Source organism: Natrix helvetica (genome assembly GCF_964273705.1).
Source record: "Natrix helvetica genome assembly, chromosome: 3".
In the NCBI taxonomy this organism is placed as follows: domain Eukaryota; kingdom Metazoa; phylum Chordata; class Lepidosauria; order Squamata; family Natricidae; genus Natrix; species Natrix helvetica.
Window position 1 is genome coordinate 114073988 of NC_138549.1, and position 21313 is coordinate 114095300.

Here is a 21313-nt window from a genome sequence, read left to right on the forward strand (position 1 = left end):
CGGAGCGCTTAAAACGACCCTCCGAGCAACCCGGAAGTCACTTCCGGGACGGTCCCTGAAGCCTCCGGAGGGCCTCCTGGGGGCGGGGGAGGCTCTTTTCATCCTCCCCAGGCTCCTATAAAGCCTCTGGAGCCTGGAGAGGGCGAAAAAAGCATGTAAAAATGGGGGGCGTCGCGCGTTGTGCACGCATGCGCACTGGGGGTATCGCGTGTTGCATTATGGGTGCGGCATGCCCACACATGACCCCCCTGCGCTCCCCCCACTTGTGGCACGCGAGCCAAAAATGGTTCGCCATCGCTGGTCTATAGCTATAGACTGTAAGAGCTGTGATGGCACAGTGGTTAGAGTGCAGTACTGCAGGCTACTTCTGCTGACTGCCAGGTGCCTGCAATTTGGCAGTTCGAATCTCACCAGGCTGAAGGTTGACTCAGCTTTCCATCTTTCCAAGGTCAGTAAAATGAGGACCCAGACTGTTGGGGGCAATATGCTGATTCTATAAACTGCTTAGAGAGGGCTGTAAAGCACTGTGAAGCAGTATATAAGTCTAAGTGCTATTAATATGGCTATAACAAAAGGCTTACAGTTGGATGCTGCAAGGCCACTCAAGTGTTAATCTTTTATCTTCCCAAACAGTTTACTCATGGCATTTAAAAAAGAAGATGTGAAACAACTACACCTAGAGTTTTGGAAAAACACAGCATCCTTGGTCATGTTCATCCAGGTGATCATTTTACATATGTAAGTCAATAAAGAAGTGATACTGATTAAGAAAAAATAGAATAAATATATTAGGAAGAAAATAGGAAAGAAATACCAATTTCAAGACTACTGACATTTCCATTCATTTTGTGGACAAGGAGATCTACTAAGAAAGGGAAAGGGAATTAACTCATATGCAAATACTAATTTAAAAAATAGTGACTTAATTACTGGGTGAAACTTTTGTTAGTGTTGTAGTTAATCTAAGAATGAATTAATAGTAGAAGAAGCCAGAATCTCTTGGCCATTCAATCTTTCATTGGGATAAAATCTGGTTCCTGGTAATTATTGCAAATATCATTCTATTATATACATTCCCTTTCACATTTTCAATAAATTAGCAACCCCCAGAGATATTATTATTTTAATTCCCAGCCACCATGATGAAAATCATTATTAATTTTTTGAAGAGCAACAGAAGTATTCTTGGAATTATAATCTCAAACCATGTAAAGGGCACCTGGCTGGATGAGAAAATTATACAGAAGCCCTTCCGTGCTCCCCACATGAATTATTTCCTCTGTTAATTATAGGTTCACTCCAGTTTCTTCAAGCAAACATGAATTCCTGTGTCAGAACGCAAGACAATCAGAGGCACTGGAACAGGCGGAGGCTTTGACAGATCAAGTGACAATTCAAATCGAAGCAAAGTCATAGCAAGAACCACTTTCATCTCATTCATCGCAAACTGTTGTCCAATGCAGTTTCTGAAAGGACAACAAAGCTTGTTATCAAAGGTGCATCTATCTGGAAATTAATTCCTAAATTCTTAACCTTCTCTTTAGATCGCAGTTCGCTAAACTAGTATTTTATGGTTGCCCTTGGACTCTTCAACTCCCCAAATTCTCTGATAGTTAATTTATCTTGCCCAGACTGTTCTTTGAAATATACTACTAGGAATGATAGCAACATTCTAAGATGCTTCTGGGAAGATGCTGTGGTCTACTATAGATAACTTATAGGTTACCTTCCCCATTTTTTAAAGACCTAGAAACCCTTTGGATTGATATTCTGAGAAAGTATTGCCAATAATAAAAAGGAGAATGGAATACCCTGCAAAGAGTATTACTTTTTCTACCACCAAGTCTTCTGTCAGCAAAGGCAATGAAAACAATAATTCTAAAAAGAAGACACTTCCTGCTACCATCTAGAGAGGCCTCTAAATATACCCACCTTTATATACTCTTTTTATACCCACTTTTCTTTTTCTGCTTTAGTAATAAATATTAAAAGCAGGTCTTTAGAACCAAAAATTCTACTGAAAGAATGCTTGTCTCAGCACTAGCTGATTCACCTACCAAAGAAATCTGCTCCTAAGGATCACAATGTTGGCTTCATTGCGTTTAGCTCAGTTTTGGCAAGACACATATAAAGACATTCTGGATCAAGTTAATGTGCTCACCTTGGCCCTGCAGCGAACGGAATAAAAGCATGGGAATTTCTGCTGGATAAGTTCTCAGGAGAAAATCTCAGCGGGTCAAACACCTAAAAACAAGAAAGGGGTTGTTTCAATAGGTGGTTACAAAAGAAATATCAAGTCATTTTAATTGACCAGGTTATTAGAGAACATCAATTTCTATCAAGTGCCATAAAAAGAGAAAATTAGAATCACTTTAGCTGGTCTTTGAACACGTTACAAAGCTGTCTTAAACTGAGCCAGACCAGCAGATCAACTAGTTCAGGTCAGTCTACTGTACAATTATTCTTTCAGCTTTCAAGCAAGAGATTTTCCCAGTCTGTATCTAGAAATGCTACCGACTGAAACAGGGACCCTAACATGAAATCTACTATTGCCCCTAATCTGGGGGGGGGGGATTTTTTTTTGAGTTGCTGTGTTAATACTAAATGTTTTGCAAAATGAAACTTTTGCATTATTTTTATAGATTATGTTTTGTATTAATCTTAAATGCCATTTAGAAGTGACAACTGTGACAACTCTCTACTTTGTTCTAGTCAACCCAAAGGATGTGGCTCTCTTTTGGAAAAAATAATTGCAATGTCACCGAATACTGTACCTCTGGATTAGGCCATATACTGGGGTTCTTATGGATTAGGTGAATGCTTATCACAACCCAGGTACCTGTGAAACAATCAATATGGGAAAAGGAGTCATATTGGATTGCATGCAATGAGATGACAAGAAAAGCTCTGATGGACTTTTGTGTCCATTCACTGATGGAAATTGAGACTGTGCCTATGACTGCAATACGGTACACAAATAGTAGGAACTTGACATTTCCTGACGTTTCTGAACCAAAACTAGCATTTCTATTAATTGATTTGGGTATTTTGGAAGCTTTCAGTGCCTTCAGCTGTACTATCTTTCTAGTAAGGCTGCTCAACAAAACTAACATGAATTTTCTGCCAGGTCTTCTGGGACTATTATTCCAAACTCCTTTCCTAGCAGATAAAGATACTTCAATCTGTCCTAACGTCTACCCAACCCCCCAACCCCCCTTGCTGGATACATTATTGGGCCTTTAGACAGTGGAAGGAAAGGGACTGGTAGGCTCAACTGTGTACATGTTGTTTTGATTCGTTTTAAGTTTTGTTAGTAAGCTAGCCTGAGTATTATAGAACTGAAATAGAGATTCCTAGCTAAATAATAAACAACCAAATTAGAAACAAGGTAGTTTAGAGCAGTGGTGGGTTTCAAATTTTTTTAGAACCTCTTCTGTAGGTATGGCCTGCTTTGTGGGAGTGGCTTGCCAGTCATGTGACCGGGTGGGAGTGGCTTGCTGACCATGTGACCGGGCGGGAGTGGCTTGCCAGCCATGTGACCGAGTGAGAGTGGCTTGGCAGTCATGTGACTGGGTGGGCATAGCCAACTTGTAAAATGTGGTGAAACTCACAATGCTCTTGCTTAGCAACCAAAATGTTGGCTCAGAAACTCTGGCATTTGAAGCATGCAAGTCTTAAAGCTGTCAAGTTACAAGACCCTTGCACCCCTAACCCTTTAGAAAAAAAATCCCAGGGGTGTTCAAACTTGACAGCTTTAAGACTTGTAGACTTTAACTCCCCGAATTCCTCCTCCAGTCATGTTGGCTCAGGAATTCTGACATTGAAGTGTGCAACTCTAAAAAAAGATCTATGGCTATGAGAGTAGAATAAAATGATTTGAACCTTCAGGTAAAGTTTTCCCATCAAAAAATGTAACAGGTTTGGTTAATTCTCGGGATATTCCAGGTACCGGGGAATAAAGGCGGAGACTCTCTTTAATGCATAAGGTGCAGTAAGTCATCTTATTAAGATCATCCCTGGAATATGTTGAAACAAAGTACATCAATAGGTTAATTACGAATCAGATAAGTTATTTAAAGCCAACCCTAAGGATACTCTGTATTGGTAGTTGTCATGCTAGTGCTGAGATTCAATGTCTTCAGTAATAAGAACATAATCACAGCAGCAGAACCAAGACCTAACAAAATGCAATCAATGGGCATGCTTTTAACCTCTATAACAATGTTTCTCAACCTTGGCCACTTGAAGATGTCCGGACTTCAACTCCCAGAATTCCCCAGCTGGCTGGGGAATTCTGGGAGTTGAAGTCCGGACATCTTCAAGTGGCCAAGGTTGAGAAACACTGCTCTATAACCACCCAATACTTACAATATCACTCACAGATATCCCACATCTACCCACTGAATACTGATGCCTATAGGAAATCTCTCCAGTAAAATACTTACCACTCAATTGTGTCACGATCTCCCAGAATGGATTTTATCTCCTCTCTACATCTTTCCTGATGCTCTGGATTTTGTGCAAGGCAATACAAAAGCCAAGAGATCCCACTAGCTGTGGTGTCATGACCTTCAAACATGAAAGTGTCCACTTCAGCACGTACCTCTTCATCAGATAATCCCATGCCATTTTCATCCTAAAGATTGAGAAAATTCTAGTGATAAGACTTTATCAAGGAATTCATTTTTTCATACAAGACTCTAAGGAATAAATATATTTTGTTTCATTTTTGGCTTAAGTGTATTTTGTGATCCAGTCTTCCAGTTAAGGAGCAAGGGCAGACTAGATGTCCCTGATGGAACAGGCATGACATTGAGGTAGAGATTAGTGGCCATATGGCAAATACAAGCCAGTGCTGTCTTTCCAGGTAAAGGAGAGAACATGAGATAACCCACTTGCACTCCAGACAGCTGTTCCTCATGAGTAGACTGCAGAAATACTTTGTTGTGGGTGGCTGAAATTCCCTGATTTTTATGAATTCTAATCGGATAGGGGGGGGGATTGTTTGACCACTGGAGGGAGCTAAGAAGATAGCTAAAGTCAAGCACATTTTTAGAGACATATTTGAAAATGACCTATGGAAAACTGTTCATATTATAAATCAATTATGTTCTAAAATATAAATAAAATGATACCTTATAAAGAGTAATAGGTAGAAAGAGAAATATATATATAATTTCCTACAGCAAAGAAAGAAAAAAAGTAGAGATGGTTACTCTCAAAGTTTCACTCAAAGAAAATGACATATCTAATTTTGTTTCCATTTGGAAATAGCTTCTGGATTTTGTGGTCCTGATGAAAAAAAATGAAACTTTGATTTTGTTTTTTTCTGATTATATAGGTTTGTTTTTATAGAAATGGCTAATAGTATATATTATTGTGTAAAAGTAAAAAGTTGAGGCAGTAATGTACTCCAATGTGTTAAAGAGAGTCAGAAGTCAACTTTTTTTTCTTTTTCCCTTTACCCCACAATTTTTTTTCTTTTCCCTTTTTCATTCATTAGTTTTCCATGATTTTCATTTTCTTTCTATTTTATATTCTGATAAGCTAATAACAATTTCAAATAATAAAGTTTAAGCAGATATAAGAAAGTTTCAAGACAACAAAGTGGAAAGTTTTTTGTGTGAAAGTGCTTTTGAATAAATTGGAATTAAAATTGACAAACTGCCCCTTTATGGGAATGTTTTTTTTTTTTGTTTATCATTAAAGAGTGCAGGCAATTGGTAGATTTTAAAAAATAGAAGGTAAAACAAAGTTTAAAATGGAATTATACATAAAAGAGCTGCATATATTGCTGAGATGTATGAACTTCAGTTGAAATTTGAAATGGAAGAAGAAGTGAAAGAATATAAATTGGGCTGAAATTTTTGGTTATACTATGCAGTTGGAACAATACGAAAATATCTACTGTGTTTCCCCGAAAATAAGACAGGGTCTTATTTTTTTTGACCCCCGAAATAAATACTTGGCCTTATTTTCGGGGAGGTCTTATTATTTTTGAGGCACAGGAGGCGGCAAGCATGGCTGCTGCTGTGTTACAATATTTTCAGGGAGGGCTTATTTTTGGGGGAGGGCTTATTTTAGCGCATGTGCGCAAAAGACCGATTGGGCTTTTTATCAAAGGAGCTCTTATTTTCAGGAAAACAGAGTATATCCATGTGAGTTATCTTTGAGAGTTTCAAAACTTCATAGCGTGAATTAGAATTGCAAGGTTCTTATTTGATTATATAAAGTCTACTGATAGTAAAATCATTTAGAAATCATGGTCACAACTAGTATAATTAGCTGGCCAATGTTTTCCTTGTTGTAAATACTTACTTTGGCACAGAGAAGAATATCAAGAAAATCCAAGTGCCTCTTTGCCTGGATCTTTTGAAGTTCTTCCTCAGCCTTCAAAGATTCCTTTCTTTCCTTGATTACTTTCTCTGCATTGGGAACATTTGATGTTAATAGCTCACCAATTCCAATTTTTAAGCTTGTTCGTGTTAATTCTTTAAACAGTAAGAAAATGCCAAACTGTAGGTTATGTTGAGCTTTTTAATTAGCTATTTTTCTTGTTGTAATAGCACACCAATTGAGTGGTTTCCTTAGCCTTCCCTGAAGTGCATTGCAAAATTTGAAAAAATGCACACACTGGAACAACAGCATACAAATGAAATATAAATTGCAAAGAAGCACTTAAAATGATGGGTTGCACTCTGCATGATTTCTTCTTAAATGGTTGTTTAAGATTTGCTTGGGGTTTTTGTTCATTTTGTTTTCTTTTTACCTTCCTTTGGGTCCAGAACACCCAAAACCAAAAACAAAACATTGGGAAAAAATACCTGTATGAAGGTGAGCAACTTGGCAGGCTTTCCGAAACCGAAATCCATGAGAACTGAACCAATATAGAAAATCACTGAAACCTATAATATGGTGCATCCTTTCATATATCAAGAAGCAAAGCTCAAAGACAGCTTGAACATAAGAGTTTTCCCTAAAGGACAGCAGGAAAATCAAAGGATAAATTCAGGATTGTAAATATGAATACTGTCACTGCTTTATAGTCTTCAAACAATACTAAAGGTAGTCCTTGACTTACGACCACAATAGAGACTAAAATTTATATTGCTAAGCGAGACATGTTTAAGTGAATTTTGCCCCATTTTATGACATTTCTTGCCACAGTTGTAAAGTGAATCACTGCAGGTATTAAATTAGTAACAAGTTTGTTAAGTGAATCTGGCTTCCCCATTGACTTTGCTTTGAAAGTCACAAAAGGTGATCCCAGCACCCCAGAACACCGCAACCGTCATAAACCAGTTGCCAAGTCCCAAATTCTGAATTTTCATCACTCGACAGTGGGGAAGCTGCAATGGCCGTAAATGTGAAAAACAGTCATCAGTGACTTTTTTCAGTGCTGCTGTAATGTCAAACATGCAGGCTGTTTCAATACATGCAGGTTGTTTCAATACATGCAGACTTCAATGAACTGTTGTAAGTTGAAGCCTGCATGTATTGAAACAACTCAGTGAAGCTTACTTCTGATGTTACACAAAATTACATCATAAAGCATTAAATTTATTTCATTGTGAAGTTTCCAAGAGTTGGCCTAATTAATTTACGAGCCCCGAGACAAAGTTAAAAAAAAAACCCATTCATTTATTAGGACTAACATCTTGGTACCGACTTCTGTGTAGCTGAAACTAAATCCCACTTAATGGCGTCTGAACTTTACCCCTGTGCCCCCTCACCTCTGACAAGGTACATCTACTTCAGGAATGTTATTTAAAAACAATTCTGACTATTCATTAACTAATACAGTATAAATTCCCTGGGCCTTTTATTGCCACCCAGCCCACCAAAATCAGGGGGTGATTACTCTGCACCACAGGCTCCAAATAAATGTCAACTCCTGGTTTGAAGTCCATGGCCAAAATCTGACAGAAAATCACTGAGCCTTGAAAGCATAATTTTCTATTGATTTCTGAAAATGGGGGTGGAATAGAAAAGACACAAGGAGTTGTTAAGTTTCTTAGTGTGCTTAACTGTAACGTAACAATCATGTCATTCTTTTAAAAAAACCCTCACTGCAATAGACAAGTGTTGGAAAAGAACTTTGACCACTAGCAATGCGTTATTATTTTGCCCCCTTTCAGCCTCACCAAAAAGTATAGGGAATCAGTCCCTGGTTGCAAAACATTTCGTTATGTGTAAATGTGTCTTTAAGTCAGTGTGGACTCCAGGTGACTGACTGGACAAGACTTTCTAGGAAATATTTTTTTGAGATGGTTTACCATTGCCTACTTCCTAGGGTTAAGAGCAGTGGTGGGTTGCAGGTGGTATGCCCCGGTACGGGTATACCGGAGCCTGCCTGGAACACAGGATACCGTTCCGATACGGTGCTCCGGAGGGCCCACCCACCCACCTGAGCTCCTTACTGGTCTTTTAAGTCTTTGGTGCTTCCGGGCATATGCACGGCGCGTACAGCACCTGCGTGACGCTTTGCTGAGCAGCTGGAGCGTCGCAGAGGCTCGCAGAAGTGGTAAGATGCATGCATGTGCTGCACGCATCCATGTGGATGCCACCGGTCCCATTCCAACCATACCAGTTGGAAAAAGGTTCCAGAACCCACCACTGGTTAAGAAGTAATGAGTGGCCCAAGATCATCCAAACTGAATTTGTTCTGAAGGCACTAGACTAGAACTCAATCTCCTGGTTTGAAGCCTGATGCCTTAACCACTATACCAAACTAACTCTCTAAACCATGATTACTTAATGCATTGAAATGATGTATAATGTATACAAACAATGAGACAAAAAATGGTTCTTTTCGGGGACTTAAATGTAATTTTTATTTGATTCCAAAAGAAGAGCAACTGATGCATATTAAATAAAGAGGACAGTCACGAAATGTGTACGTTATGATTCTGTATACGTGGGGGGATAAGTCGTTACAGAATACAAGGACGCTATGTTTTATAATGGATCCCTGGATCCCATTAAGTCATTACTAAATATGCTACTAACCAAAGAAAGGAGATTTTAAGGAGTTAAAAGAAAAGCAATACCAACTTGTACATTTGACAGTTGCTGTTAGAACTGAAGGCACATTTCATGAGGCTATCAAGTGTCATCAAGCTCACATGTTCAAAGAGTTCCACTGATTTCTCCTGCATGATCAGTTGTTCCCATTTATCCTAAATCAACAGAAGGAAAATGAAATATTGCTGTTATGTTATGTTGGACCCCTTAAAACAGGGGTGTCAAACTGGCGGCCCACAGATGCATCATGTACAGGCACTCCCATCCCCAGCTCTGCAAAGGCAAAAAAACATCGCAATACGTCACATGACGTGATTGAGTTTGACCCCCTTGCCTTAAAACAAGCAAAACTAAATTATTGCACAATATATTCTATAAATCTTTCTACTCTAATGTATAGGAGAATGACCTCTCTATTTTCTCAAGTAATTATTTTTCTGGCGTATTGATTACTTTTCATTTCTGATTCTAATGCAACGCTTCTCAACCTTGGCAACTTTAAGGTGGGAGACTTTAACCCCCAGAATTCTGCAGCCAAACACACACACACATATATGCACACACCATTTCTGCTGCCAGTAAACTATCCATAGAAAAACTTTTAATAAATCAATTATTAACACTTACCAGCATCACTTTTGTAGAGTCTGCAATCAGGGGCACATATGGCTTTAGTATACTAAAGTGGAAACCTGGAGTTAGCAATTTTCGATGTTGTGCCCATTTGGGTCCATGCAGGACCAATAAACCTTTCCCTAAAGGAAACAGACACTTCCAATCAAATAAGAAAAGAGGTGGAGGAAGGCATATTATATACATCTGGCACCTTACACTACTTATAATAAAAAAGAAATTAATAAAAAATTAACAGTTCTGTACAAAATCTTGTTACATCTAGGTAATCTCCTATAGTTTACAGCAACAATGAAACTTCATTTCCATAAAAGTTTCCATAACTATTTCACTAATTTTGAACCAGGTAAGTGATGCTTTATGCACCTGATGTGCATACAAAGAAATAAAAGTAAACAGATTTCAAACGTCATTACAACTGAGTCTATAGTAAGAACATTTACTATAATTGTAAACCAAGATACATTATGTAATGTGGGGATCAAAAGTTCTTATTGTATCCCTTTCTGTGACTCATGTTTACATTTCTACTTTATTTGGTAGCTGATTTGTTAACCTAATCATTCTTGATAAGCATTTTCTTCAGATTTATTTTTTGCCTTAGAAATGTTTTCTCCTTTGCCTGTTTCTTCATGGGACATTTTCAAACAAGTATTTGTCAGGTGTGGTTTAATGGACTCCAACAATGAGCAGAGAGTTGGATTAGATGGCCTATTTGTCTCCTAATGTATACATTCTATGATCACTATATCTGCTTGTCTACTTTCATTGCATTGTATCAGAAATATTGTACAGCATAATAATTAAAACTTGAAATGCAAAATTGTGCCCTAATGGCTCAGCCACACAGCCATGTAGATGTAGCTTTCCTCCATGTTGTCTTTGCAGACTGATTCATCAAGAGAGACTGAGGATCATGAAAGGCAAAGTTCTTTTGGAAAGAAATTCTTTTGCAAAAACCAGTACTTAAAATGTCATTTGAGATTTCTCAATCATCCAGGTCATAGTTGTCCCAAAGGTGCTGTTTTCAAAACGCAACTGGAGTTTCTTGGATTTTTTCTTTGAAAACATTTTACTTCTCACCCAAGAAGCTTCTTCAGTTTCAGCTTCTTCTGCCTTTTGGAAAAATCAGCTTTAGGATAGTACTTAAAAGCATTATTATCAGTATCATGGAGACCCATTGGTGAGCATTAAATATACTGATTAGTAAGAAGAGGAGTAGGCAGGTAAAACAGAGATTAAGAATCAAACCATTGGATGTTCTTCCCATGATCAATGTCTCTTTATGCTAGGAGACTCCAAATCCCGGAACCAGATGCCAGGGGGTGGCACAGCAGTGTTGGCAAGACACTGACCTCTGAAGATTTCTCCTCCTTCAACATCTACATGAGACGCTTTTTATGCTTTCTCAAAGAAAACAGTATTTTAATTGATTTTAATTCCAGGATTTCAGTAGTCAGTAGACGAATGCATTATGCATAAGTTAGCAGGATAAATAAATCTGAAGGCTCACTCAGCCAATCTGTGGCACCTGCAAGGATGTATGTGTCTGAAATGGTACAATGGGCAGACTGGAATATTGCAGTGCAAACATTGCCCTTTCTGAATATGTATGCAATTCTCTGTCCAACAACCTGATGATTTTTAACTTCCTTTAGATGGCACTGCAAATCATTGCCAGAAAACCAATTGAAAAAAACCTACCAACCCAGAGGGGTCTTTTTTTCTTTACTCACAAATGAAAGTCTTGCTAAAATCAGTGCTTCTATGAGAATCTCAATTTCTAATGTAAATTGTTTATTTATTTACTTACACCTCTACTTTCAATAACTCTCTAGACATCTCATGACCCTATTCAACTCCTTTGTAAATCATGAGGAAGTGATAGGGCAATAATACAATAGTAATACTGAAATACATACATATACAAAATATTTGGAATTTTATTATTGGAGAATACTTAATAGTTGCAAGTATATTTTTCAGAAATCATTATATTAAATAGCATATAGACTCAGTTCTCTTATCATAACATATTTTGTCTGTTTGATTATTGTATATAATCAAACACATTTCCAGAGAAGTGGAAGCAAGCAGAAATTAAAATAAGCAAACAAAATAAAGGTAAATATTGTCTTTAGTTATAAAATATTTATGACAAAAGTTTGTCAATGTAGAGCTCCTAAGGGGGAGTCTTTAAAAAAATTATAAACAATTTTATCTGTGCTAACTCATCAATTGTTCTTCATCATGGAGAACTGGAATATACATACCAATCCATGGGACTATGTGCCGATAACTAAAACTATCTTTTGGTTCTAAAAGAAGAGAAAAAAGAAGTAAATTATAGATTAATTAATTACACTAGGCTGTGATTAGAGAAAAATACATAAATCACTGTGAAAAAATATCTATTAACTTAAGGAAATAATAACTAGATAATTTGTGGTTATGTTTATGGATAAAGAACTCATAAATAATATTATAAATTAAAATATGGGCATAATATATAGATATCCTTACTTTGCATTTTTAATGCTAACAGATAACAGAATGACTCCCTTCTTCCCCCCAATAATTTTCAGGGTGTTCCTCAGATTAAGATAACTGTTTCTCAGAACATACTCCATTCCTTTCTAGACAATATGAAATAATGCTTGTGTTCTCTTGTGGTGTTAAAAAAAAATAACTGAAACAACTACTGCACAAACTACTCCTCTACTTGAGAAGAACTTGGACTTTGTTTTCCGCCATATAAATTATTTTCCCTACTTTACTCAGCTATATTCCAGCTCAGTGACATGCGGTGAGGTTTAAGGCTGGTGAGGCTGGTGACGTCATCAGCGTGAGCCGCGGTCCCCTTCATGTTGACTCAGGAAGGAGGGGAATGGGACCACGTCAGCCTCCCTCCTGCACACATGGTCCCATTCCCCTCCTTCCTGACTCCTGAGTCAACATGAAGGGGACCACGGAGCGCTCCCATTCCCGACCACGTGTGCAGAAGGCTCCTCAGTGCCTTTTCCCTTTTCCCTTTTTTTAAAAAAAAATTCATGATGAGAGCGGGGAGGCTCTGCCTCCCCTGCCCGCACGTCCCTGTTCCAGCTGATAAAACTTTGGGAATTATTACTTAAATTGCATGGGCAACAGGAACCCATATTCCCAAATTATTGAGTAACTTCAACAGCACAGTATCAGCAGTAGAATTCTTCAAGTTCTATAATTTTCCAAGATTTGAAATGGACACTTAATGTTAGAACTATCATCAAAAAGGCACAACAAAGAATGTTTTTCCTGTGTCAACTTAGAAAGTTCAGACTGCCCCAAGAGCTCTTCATATAGTTTTACAGAGGAATTATTGAGTCTGCCATCTGTATTTTGATAACTTTCTGGTTTGGTAAAGCAACTAAACAGGACAAACAGACTCCAATGCATAATTAGGACTGAAGAAAAAAAATATGTAACCATCCTGCCTTACATAGAAGACCTGTATATTGGGTGGGTCAGAAGGAGATCTGAGAAAATAATTGTAGACCTCTTACATCCTGGACATTAACTGTTTCAAATTCTCCCTTCAGGCATTACGTGCCAAAACAACTAGACACAGGGACAGTTTTTTCCTTGTGCCATAATTGTGCTGAACATCTACTCCTCATAGCATTGTCTTATGTCTAAGTATGTTCACCCATGTTGTATGGCTGTAGTATTATTATTATTATTATCACTCTCATCTTCTCTACTACCCCTTCCTATTGATATTATTTTTATTTTTATTATTTTGCTGCTCTGCATGGACACTGACAACTTCTGCACTAGAAACAAATTCCTTTTGTGTCTAATCACACTTGGTGAAATGTCCTGTCCTGTCTTATCCCTATCCCTATAAAGGAAACTCCCAGCAAGCCCTTGGACCTGGCACAAAGATACAGTCTTGGTAGGGCAGTGCCTAATATCAGGGACGTGCGGTCAGGGGAGGCAGGGGAGGGAGAGCCGCACCGCTCTCACCATGAAAATTTTTTAAAAAGGGAAAAGGCGCTGAGGAGCCTTCTGCACACGTGGTCGGGAATGGGAACGCTCCATGGTCCCCTTCATGTTGACTCAGGAGTCAGGAAGGAAGGGAATGGGACCACGTGTGCAGGAGGTTCCTCTAGCCTCAGCCTCCCTCCTACGCACGTCCCATTCCCCACCTTCCTAAGTCAACATGAAGGGGACTGCGGAGCACGCTCCGTGGTCCCCTTCATGTTGACTTAGGAAGGCGGGGAATGGGACGTGCGCAGGAGGGAGGCTGGAGGGATCGTGGGGGAGGGATCGCGCAGTGTGAGCCACGGTCCCGCAGAGCACGCTCCGTGGTCCCCTTCATCCCCTTCATGTTGACTTAGGAAGGCGGGGAATGGGGACATGCACAGGACGGAGGCTGGAGGGATCACGGATGAGAGATTGCGCAGCGTGAGCCGCGGTCCCGCGGAGCACGCTCCGTGGCCCCCTTCATGTTGACTTAGGAAGGCGGGGAATGGGACGTGCACAGGAGGGAGGCTGGAGGGATCGCGGAGGAGGGATCGCGCAGCGTCAGCCACGGTCCCGCGGAGCACACTCCGCGGTCAATTCAATTTCAATTTATTAGCGCTTATAGACCGCCCCCTCTCCCGAAAGGGACTCGGGGCGGTGTACAGTCCATGTCAAAGAACAAAATTAAAACAATTAAAATTACTAAATGAACAATATATATATATACAAATATAAAATAGATGGATAAGAGGAGGATAAAAGATGTGCAGGACTGTATTGCTAATAAATAATTAAAATAAACAGACATTAAAATCCCAATACCCAATAAAATTAAGTCTACAGAATAATCCCCTTAAAAACCAGTAAAAATATAAATGCCAGGAGATAGGCGTTGAAATTATGCCAGGCCAGCCAGTCGGAACAGGTGAGTCTTTAGTTTCTGCCGGAAGGAGCGGAAGTCAGTGGTGGTTCTAATGTCAGGGGGGAGGTCATTCCAGAGGGTTGGGCCCATCACAGAGAAGGCCCTACTCCTTGGCGTCGCCCGCTGGCATTGCCTAGCGGAAGGCACCAGGAGAAGCCCCTCCCTGTGAGAGCGAATTGGCCGCTGGGATGTATGTGGGAGGACGCGATCCCGCAGGGAATTCCCCTCCTTCCTGACTCCTGAGTCAACATGAAGGGACCGCGGCTCACGCTGATGATGTCACCAGCCTCATCAGCCATAAAGCTCACCGCACGTCACTGCTGATATTGCTCTGGTATGATTTATTGCTATGCTTTGCTATGTTTTAGTAAGTTTTATACATGATAACCAGCATTTCAAATGCTAGAAGCATGTCAAAATACATAAACATTACAATTTGTCTAGATTTAGAGTGTCCTGCCTTGAACATTATTTATTTTTTATTTATTTTATTTATTTATTAATTCAATTTATAGGCCGCTCCCTCTCCACAAAGGGACACATTATGTACCAGATGCAACATAACTCCAAAAAACATCCAGTCCAGAACATGTTACAATAGTCCAAGCAAGGGGTGATCAAGGTATAAGTTACTACCACCCAGAATACTTTTTCAGAAACAGATAGGCCACACTCAATCTTCCTTCAAGGGTTCTTCAGTTACATTCTATAGAAAAAATCTGGCAATGTGAAGTTAGACCAAGTGCCAGGTCTAAATCCACTGTAAAAAAGAACAACAGCAAGCTGTGAAAATTAGTAGACTGTTAGAACAGTCTGTTCAGTGAGACAGAATTATATAGATCACAACCATTTTACATTTCTGTCTCATAACCTGCTGTAGCACATGGTAATCCAGCAAATAAAATAAGAAATGACCACACTCGCATGTGTGGTCAGCAGCTGGTACATATCAGTTCAGTCTTTTCATCCAAGAAAATATATAGGTTGGAGGAACTGCCATTACTTTGACTTCTTTGCTTACTCAGTAGCCTGAAAGAAAGGAAGGCCAGCCTGCAGTCTATCCTTCTTTTCCTGTATCAAAAATGTCATCAAAAAAGCACAACAAAGAATGTTCTTTCTGCGCCAACCCAGAAAGCCAAAACTGCCCAAAGAGCTGCTGATTCAGTTCTACAGAGGAATTATTGAATCTGTCGTCTGCACCTCTATAATTGTCTGGTTTGGCTCTGCAACCAAACAAGACAAACACAGACTTCAACAGATAATTAGAACTGCAGGAAAAACAATGGCTACCAAGCTGCCTTCCATTGAGGACCTGTATACTGCAGGAGTCAAAAAGAGGGCTGTGAAAATATCTACAGACCCCTCGCATCCTGGACGTAAATTGTTTCAACTTCTACCTTCAAAACGACACTATAGGGCACTGCACAACAGAACAACTAGACACAAGGACAGTTTTTTTCTCCAAATGCCATCACTCTGCTTAACAACTAATTCCCACAACAATGTCAATAATTTACTAAGAATGTATTACTATTATTCTTCTCTTCCTTACTACTATCTATCTCTCCATACTTATGACTATAGCCATGTTGCTTGTATCTTTCAATTTATATTGTTTTTATTTGTTTCCTAGTACAATTTGTTTTGGAATATACTTTCCCAGTTACTGATCAGTTAATGTACATCTGCAATGAAGTATTAAAAAATTATAACAACTAATTAATTATGATTGCTGTGTTTCTTACCCGTTCGAGCAAGTATTGGTTTTGCATAATCAGGATTTGTGATATTCAAACATGCAAAGAACCTGCCAAACCACAGAGGAAAGGCAAATGGATACAGACAACTGAATTTCTCTACTTTTCTGTAAACTGCAGAAAGAGGTGAAAGCTGCATTGGTGCAAGATAAAGGAAAAAACAAGAAACGATTATATTTGGTAAAATATTGTAATGAGATATTTGGTGTTTTAGACTTATTTTTTCAGGCCAAAGGCTTACCTTGGCCTTTAAGTAGCATACCAGGAGCCCCTCCCCTAAAAGCAGGTGTAGGAGCCAGGAGAAAAAATCTTTGAAGCCGAATAAAAGAAAATATTATTTACATTTAATTTAATTAATGAAACGTGAAATGAACAAAATACAGTTGTTGTTGTTGTTGTTGTTGTACTCTGTGTTACATAATTTCTCTTTCGATCACATTAAACATTAGCATTCAGTAGCAACTTCTGGAAGAGACGGACCTCAACTAAGCCTTTTAGGGTCTCCTGAATCTTGGAAACTTAGTTTCTGCTTTTGTAGACCACTTTTTCGCTGAGAATGTCAGATATTACTATACGTCAATCCAGTGTAATACAGGATCTGAAGCAAAGCTGACATTTGAAAAATCTTGCTGCATTCTGAAAATATCTGGAGCTCTGTGCAATTGGCTGAACAAATATACAAACTGGGTCTGCAAATCAGATTAGCCCAAAACCAAAGTACATAACGTTAAGGTTCGGTGCAATGTGCAAATGCAGCCAGAGAGGAGGTACTCAACCTTTTTCTCCTGATCAAAATATGAAGAAAGTTTCAGATTACAGATATACTGATAGCAATTTCTCATGCCTGTACTTCAGGTTTTGCTGGCCACAAATGGAATACAAGGGAATATAGGAAACCCATTTTAATTTTTTATTTGGAAACTAAGAGGCCAGAAACCCTAGGAGCAGAAAAACAGATTTTATTATCATCTACCCTATGATGGGAAGCTGCGCTGTGCTACTTACTTTCTATGAATAGTTGTACGGAGGCTTGAAAAGAAATGAGGGCAGACATAAACAAGTATAAACATGCCTTTAGCCCAAGTGTACAGAAATATGGCAGAAGTCGTTTAAGATCACTCAAAGAGATTCTGCCTTAATGAACTCCCTATAAATGAGGCTGAGGAATTTCTGTTACATTTTCCAAGATTCCATATTTAACCCATCAAAATATCTTAGTGAAATCTGTGTTGCTGTTCTTGCTTCCCTGATTCTGCCAAAGTTGACACATTTGGCATAATGAGGTTTGCTTCCTTTTGGCTTTGTGCACTGGATGAATATTTCTCTTATGAATTATAATTGAAGGTTTTGATTATTATACATCATGAAGCTGGTATCAACTCTTAGGGACCACACAAATGAATTTTCTCCATTTCTTGATTGCAAAGTAAGTGCAGGAAAGATGTTACCGGTAGGTAGCTGTTAATGGACACAACGTCATTCAGGGAGTATTATGATTCAAAACTGATTTGTATGATGAACTTCTAACTTGCATATAACATTAACTCAAAGTTCTGTCAACCAGGCAATATAGCCATGCAAACCTTGGTTGCATATTGTGCAACTGCACAAGGAACATGAACCATAAATTATATTAAGAAGGAAAACAATAACATTAACAATATGGAGCACTTCCTGCTTACTACACCTCCCTCTCTAGAATTCTTAATATGCACATAAATCTATGTAGCCATAGATAATGAGAAAGGATTCAAGTCCTACCTTCCCTGGCATTACTAACTGTTTTTAAGGACATGATCTCAAAATATCACCTCCATCTCACCCCAACACCCTACAGAGGCTGCCTGTACATGTCTTTTGTTGTCCTGATTTGCAGGTAGAATTTCCTTCTACATATACTTTCCTATAGGACAATCTACAGGCATCATGGAGACATAGCTGAGGATGCCTGCTCAGCAACTGCTCACCTTCAACTGGCCCATCAAGAGTGCTTGGGAATGTTTCCTTTCTTATCTGACAGTTGGGCACTGCCTGCCATGACCTGTTCGGAGCCATGACTGTGGGTTAATTATAGGCTGTGAGAGTTTTATCTTTGCACAATCTTTATGCAACTTTTGTGTTAGCTCTAATCAATAGCCACCCTTACTTTTCCAGTTGCCTTTCTCATTAATTTAAGTACTGCAAAACCCATGCCATCAGTGACACTAGGAAGAAAAAGCACAGAAGTTTAATAAATCATGTTCTTGTTAGACAATATGAACAAGATGAGATTTATAATACCTAAACTTCCGCCCCTAAGACATCCCTAGTCCTCCACTTGAATTGGTCAAGAAACTCTGACGTGCTCCTGCTTATGCAGGTACTCCTTCACTTACGACCGTAATTGAGCCCAACATTTCTGTGGTTAAATGAAACATTTGTTAAGTGAATTTGCCCAGTGTTACAAGCTTTCTTGCCACAGTTAAGTGAATCACTGCAGTTGTTAAACTAATAATGCAATTGTTAATTGAACCTGGCTTCCCCATTGATTTTGCTTATAAGAAGGTTGCAAAAGGTGATCACGTGACCCCAGGACACTGCAATAAATATGAGTCCATTGTCAAGTGTCCAAATTTTGATCATGTGACCATGGGGATGCTTAACAAAGTGTGAAAACAGTCGTAAATCACTTTTTCCAGTGCCGTTGCAACTTTGAACGGTTTATTAACCATTAAGCAGACTAAGCACATGCTTAGACCACCAGGCCCAAAGGGGGCTCCATAAAGTTGACAAAGAAAAACAACCCAATGAACAATATGCACAAAGAACAGGGACACCAAGATTTGCCAGTGCTTAGAGCACCAGTGAGCCTTAATCCGCCAGGGAAGCTGAGGACCCACCTGTAATAAGATAGAAGTACTACAAATGTTTCTCTCCCCCCCCCCCGCGCCCCTTTCTCACACTTACGCGCGCGCGCACACACAAAAGGGAACAAACCCTCCCATCCTTCCACTCAGCCCTTACCTCAATGAGATGACCGTAAAACCAATGGGGAGGGGGACCGGCAAAACTGTCCAAAGCTTTCAGCAGCGCCTGTCTTCGGCGATGTAGCCGGATGATTTTGATCAGCACGTAGGTCAAGCAAAACACAGCAACCAGGTGCCAAATCCGCGAAAGATCCATCGCAAAGTGAAGGAGGTAACGCAGGCTCGGGAGGAAGGGCTGCCAGTCCGAGAGACAAAATGGCTTTTCCCAAGGAGAGAAAGCTACGAGGAGCGATGCTCGTTGTTGACTATTGCCTCGTTGGAGAGTTGGCAAAGGAGAGAAAGGGCATCCGAAGCTGCTTCCTCGAGAGTCAGCGGAGCTGGAATGTGGTGGGGAGAGGCAAGTTTCGGCCCCTAACAGGCTTACGAAAGAAAAGCTCAGGGCGCATCTTCCGTGCAGCAATTAGCAATAGCAAGTAGAGGAGAGGGGAAGCCGCAGGGAGAATTTACGTCCTATTGAACCCGTCTTCAAACAAACACGGTAAAGTCACTTACTTCTGCATCCTTTCACCCACCCGTTGGTCTCTCAAGGCTGTGACGGCTGTCCTTAAACAAGTCTATAAAACAGTACTTTGAAGTTTTGTTAATATGTATTAATCACCATGATGAAACAGCAGCTCTTGTTCCCTTTTTGTTTATCCAATTTCTTTTTGCCTGCCAGCAAGTTTCACTCACCAATCGATTATATACACTCATTTCACTGTTTCATGCTTCCACCCAATCTCCCACGCAAATGGGTTAGGATCGAGGTTATCAAATAATAGGTAATGGTTTCCTTTGCGAATATATATGTCTATGTCTGATCACAACTACCAGTGGGGAAACCGTTTTGAACATGAGATTTAAACACTAGTGACAGGCAAACAAGAAACAAGTGTGACAATGAATAGCCTTAGCAAGAGAGCAAAAGTTACCTGCTCTCTTGGAGGTTATCTCTAATATGTCTGCTAAGCTTAGAAGAATAAGAAATATTTTGTTGTATCTGATAATCAAAATAAGTATGATTATTTTTTTTACACCAAATAAAAGAGCAACAATAAAGAATGTGTGTTATATAGACTCAATTTCCTCAAAAAGTTATGGACATGAATGATTTATCTAGATGTGCCATTGAATCTCTCTTCCAGAACTCTGGCTATTGTAAAAGCACATGTGTATTGGGCATAGGAGTTCTCTAGGTGACAGGTTTAAAGGTTAAGGTTTAAGATGGTGGTTATGGACACACAATCAAAGCCTTGTCAGCTTTGGATGTGCCTCATCATATACTTATAAAGGGGCAAGGCTTCAACTGTATAGTTTTGTTCACTGTCTCAACTTTGTTTTACATTCCCCCACAGGCTGCTGGATGGCTATAAAGTATTGAACATGCCTAAACCAAAAGCTTTTTAAAAATATGACTGAAATCTTTGTGTAAAGCTAGGACTAGGATTTATTGTATTTCCAAAAGAGTTTCCTCATAGTTAATCAGGAACTGATACTGCAGGGAGAATAGAATAGAATAGAATTCTTTATTGGCCAAGTATGATTGGACACAAAAGGAATTTGTCTTTGGTGCATATGCTCTCACTGTACATAAGAAGAATAAAATGCATTCATCAAGAATAAAGATACAACACTTAGTGGTAGTCAAGGTTAATAAGCTATCAAATCGTACTAGGAAACAAATAAAAACAATATAAATTGAAAGATACAAGCAACATGGTTATAGTCATAAGTATGGAGAAATAGATACTAATAAGGAAGAGAAGAAAAATAGTAATACATTCTTAGTAAATTATTGACATTGTTGTGGAAATTAGTTGTTCCGCAGAGTGATGGCATTTGGAGAAAAAAACTGTCCTTGTGTCTACTTGTTCTGTTGTGCAGTGCCCTATAGTGTCGTTTTGAAGTTAGAAGTTGAAACAATTTATGTCCAGGATGCGAGGGAGTTTGGGTGAATTCAGAAGTTTGCA

General features: G+C 39.2%; 1 protein-coding gene across 2 annotated transcripts; it reads right to left on the bottom strand.

Moving 5' to 3' along the window:
* Nucleotides 1-713: 713 nt before the first annotated feature.
* LOC309389678 (cytochrome P450 4B1-like) lies at nucleotides 714-20384 on the bottom strand. 2 transcript variants are annotated; one of them, XM_081948298.1, is made up of 13 exons: nucleotides 19342-20384; nucleotides 16327-16471; nucleotides 11931-11975; nucleotides 9652-9779; nucleotides 9055-9179; nucleotides 6825-6976; nucleotides 6319-6425; nucleotides 5136-5180; nucleotides 4446-4636; nucleotides 3883-4016; nucleotides 2775-2839; nucleotides 2162-2244; nucleotides 714-1466 (listed from the first exon to the last, which is right to left on the bottom strand). In XM_081948298.1, the coding sequence occupies exons 1-13, from the start codon at nucleotides 19498-19500 to the stop codon at nucleotides 1295-1297; spliced, it is 1551 nt and encodes a 516-aa protein (XP_081804424.1). In that variant the 5' UTR covers nucleotides 19501-20384; the 3' UTR covers nucleotides 714-1294. The 2 variants fall into 2 exon arrangements, with proteins under 2 accessions (XP_081804424.1, XP_081804425.1); XM_081948299.1 differs by lacking the exon at nucleotides 5136-5180.
* Nucleotides 20385-21313: the final 929 nt, after the last annotated feature.

Bases quoted from the DNA above. Each gene is read 5' to 3' on its own strand.
- LOC309389678 (XM_081948298.1), bottom strand. From the start codon at position 19,500: ATGGATCTTTCGCGGATTTGGCACCTGGTTGCTGTGTTTTGCTTGACC. The intron at 4,637-5,135 runs GTATCATTTTAT...CTCAATCTTTAG, and splicing joins TACCTATTACTCTTTATAAG to GATGAAAATGGCATGGGATT. The intron at 1,467-2,161 runs GTGAGCACATTA...TTGTCCTTTCAG, and splicing joins CCGTTCGCTGCAGGGCCAAG to AAACTGCATTGGACAACAGT.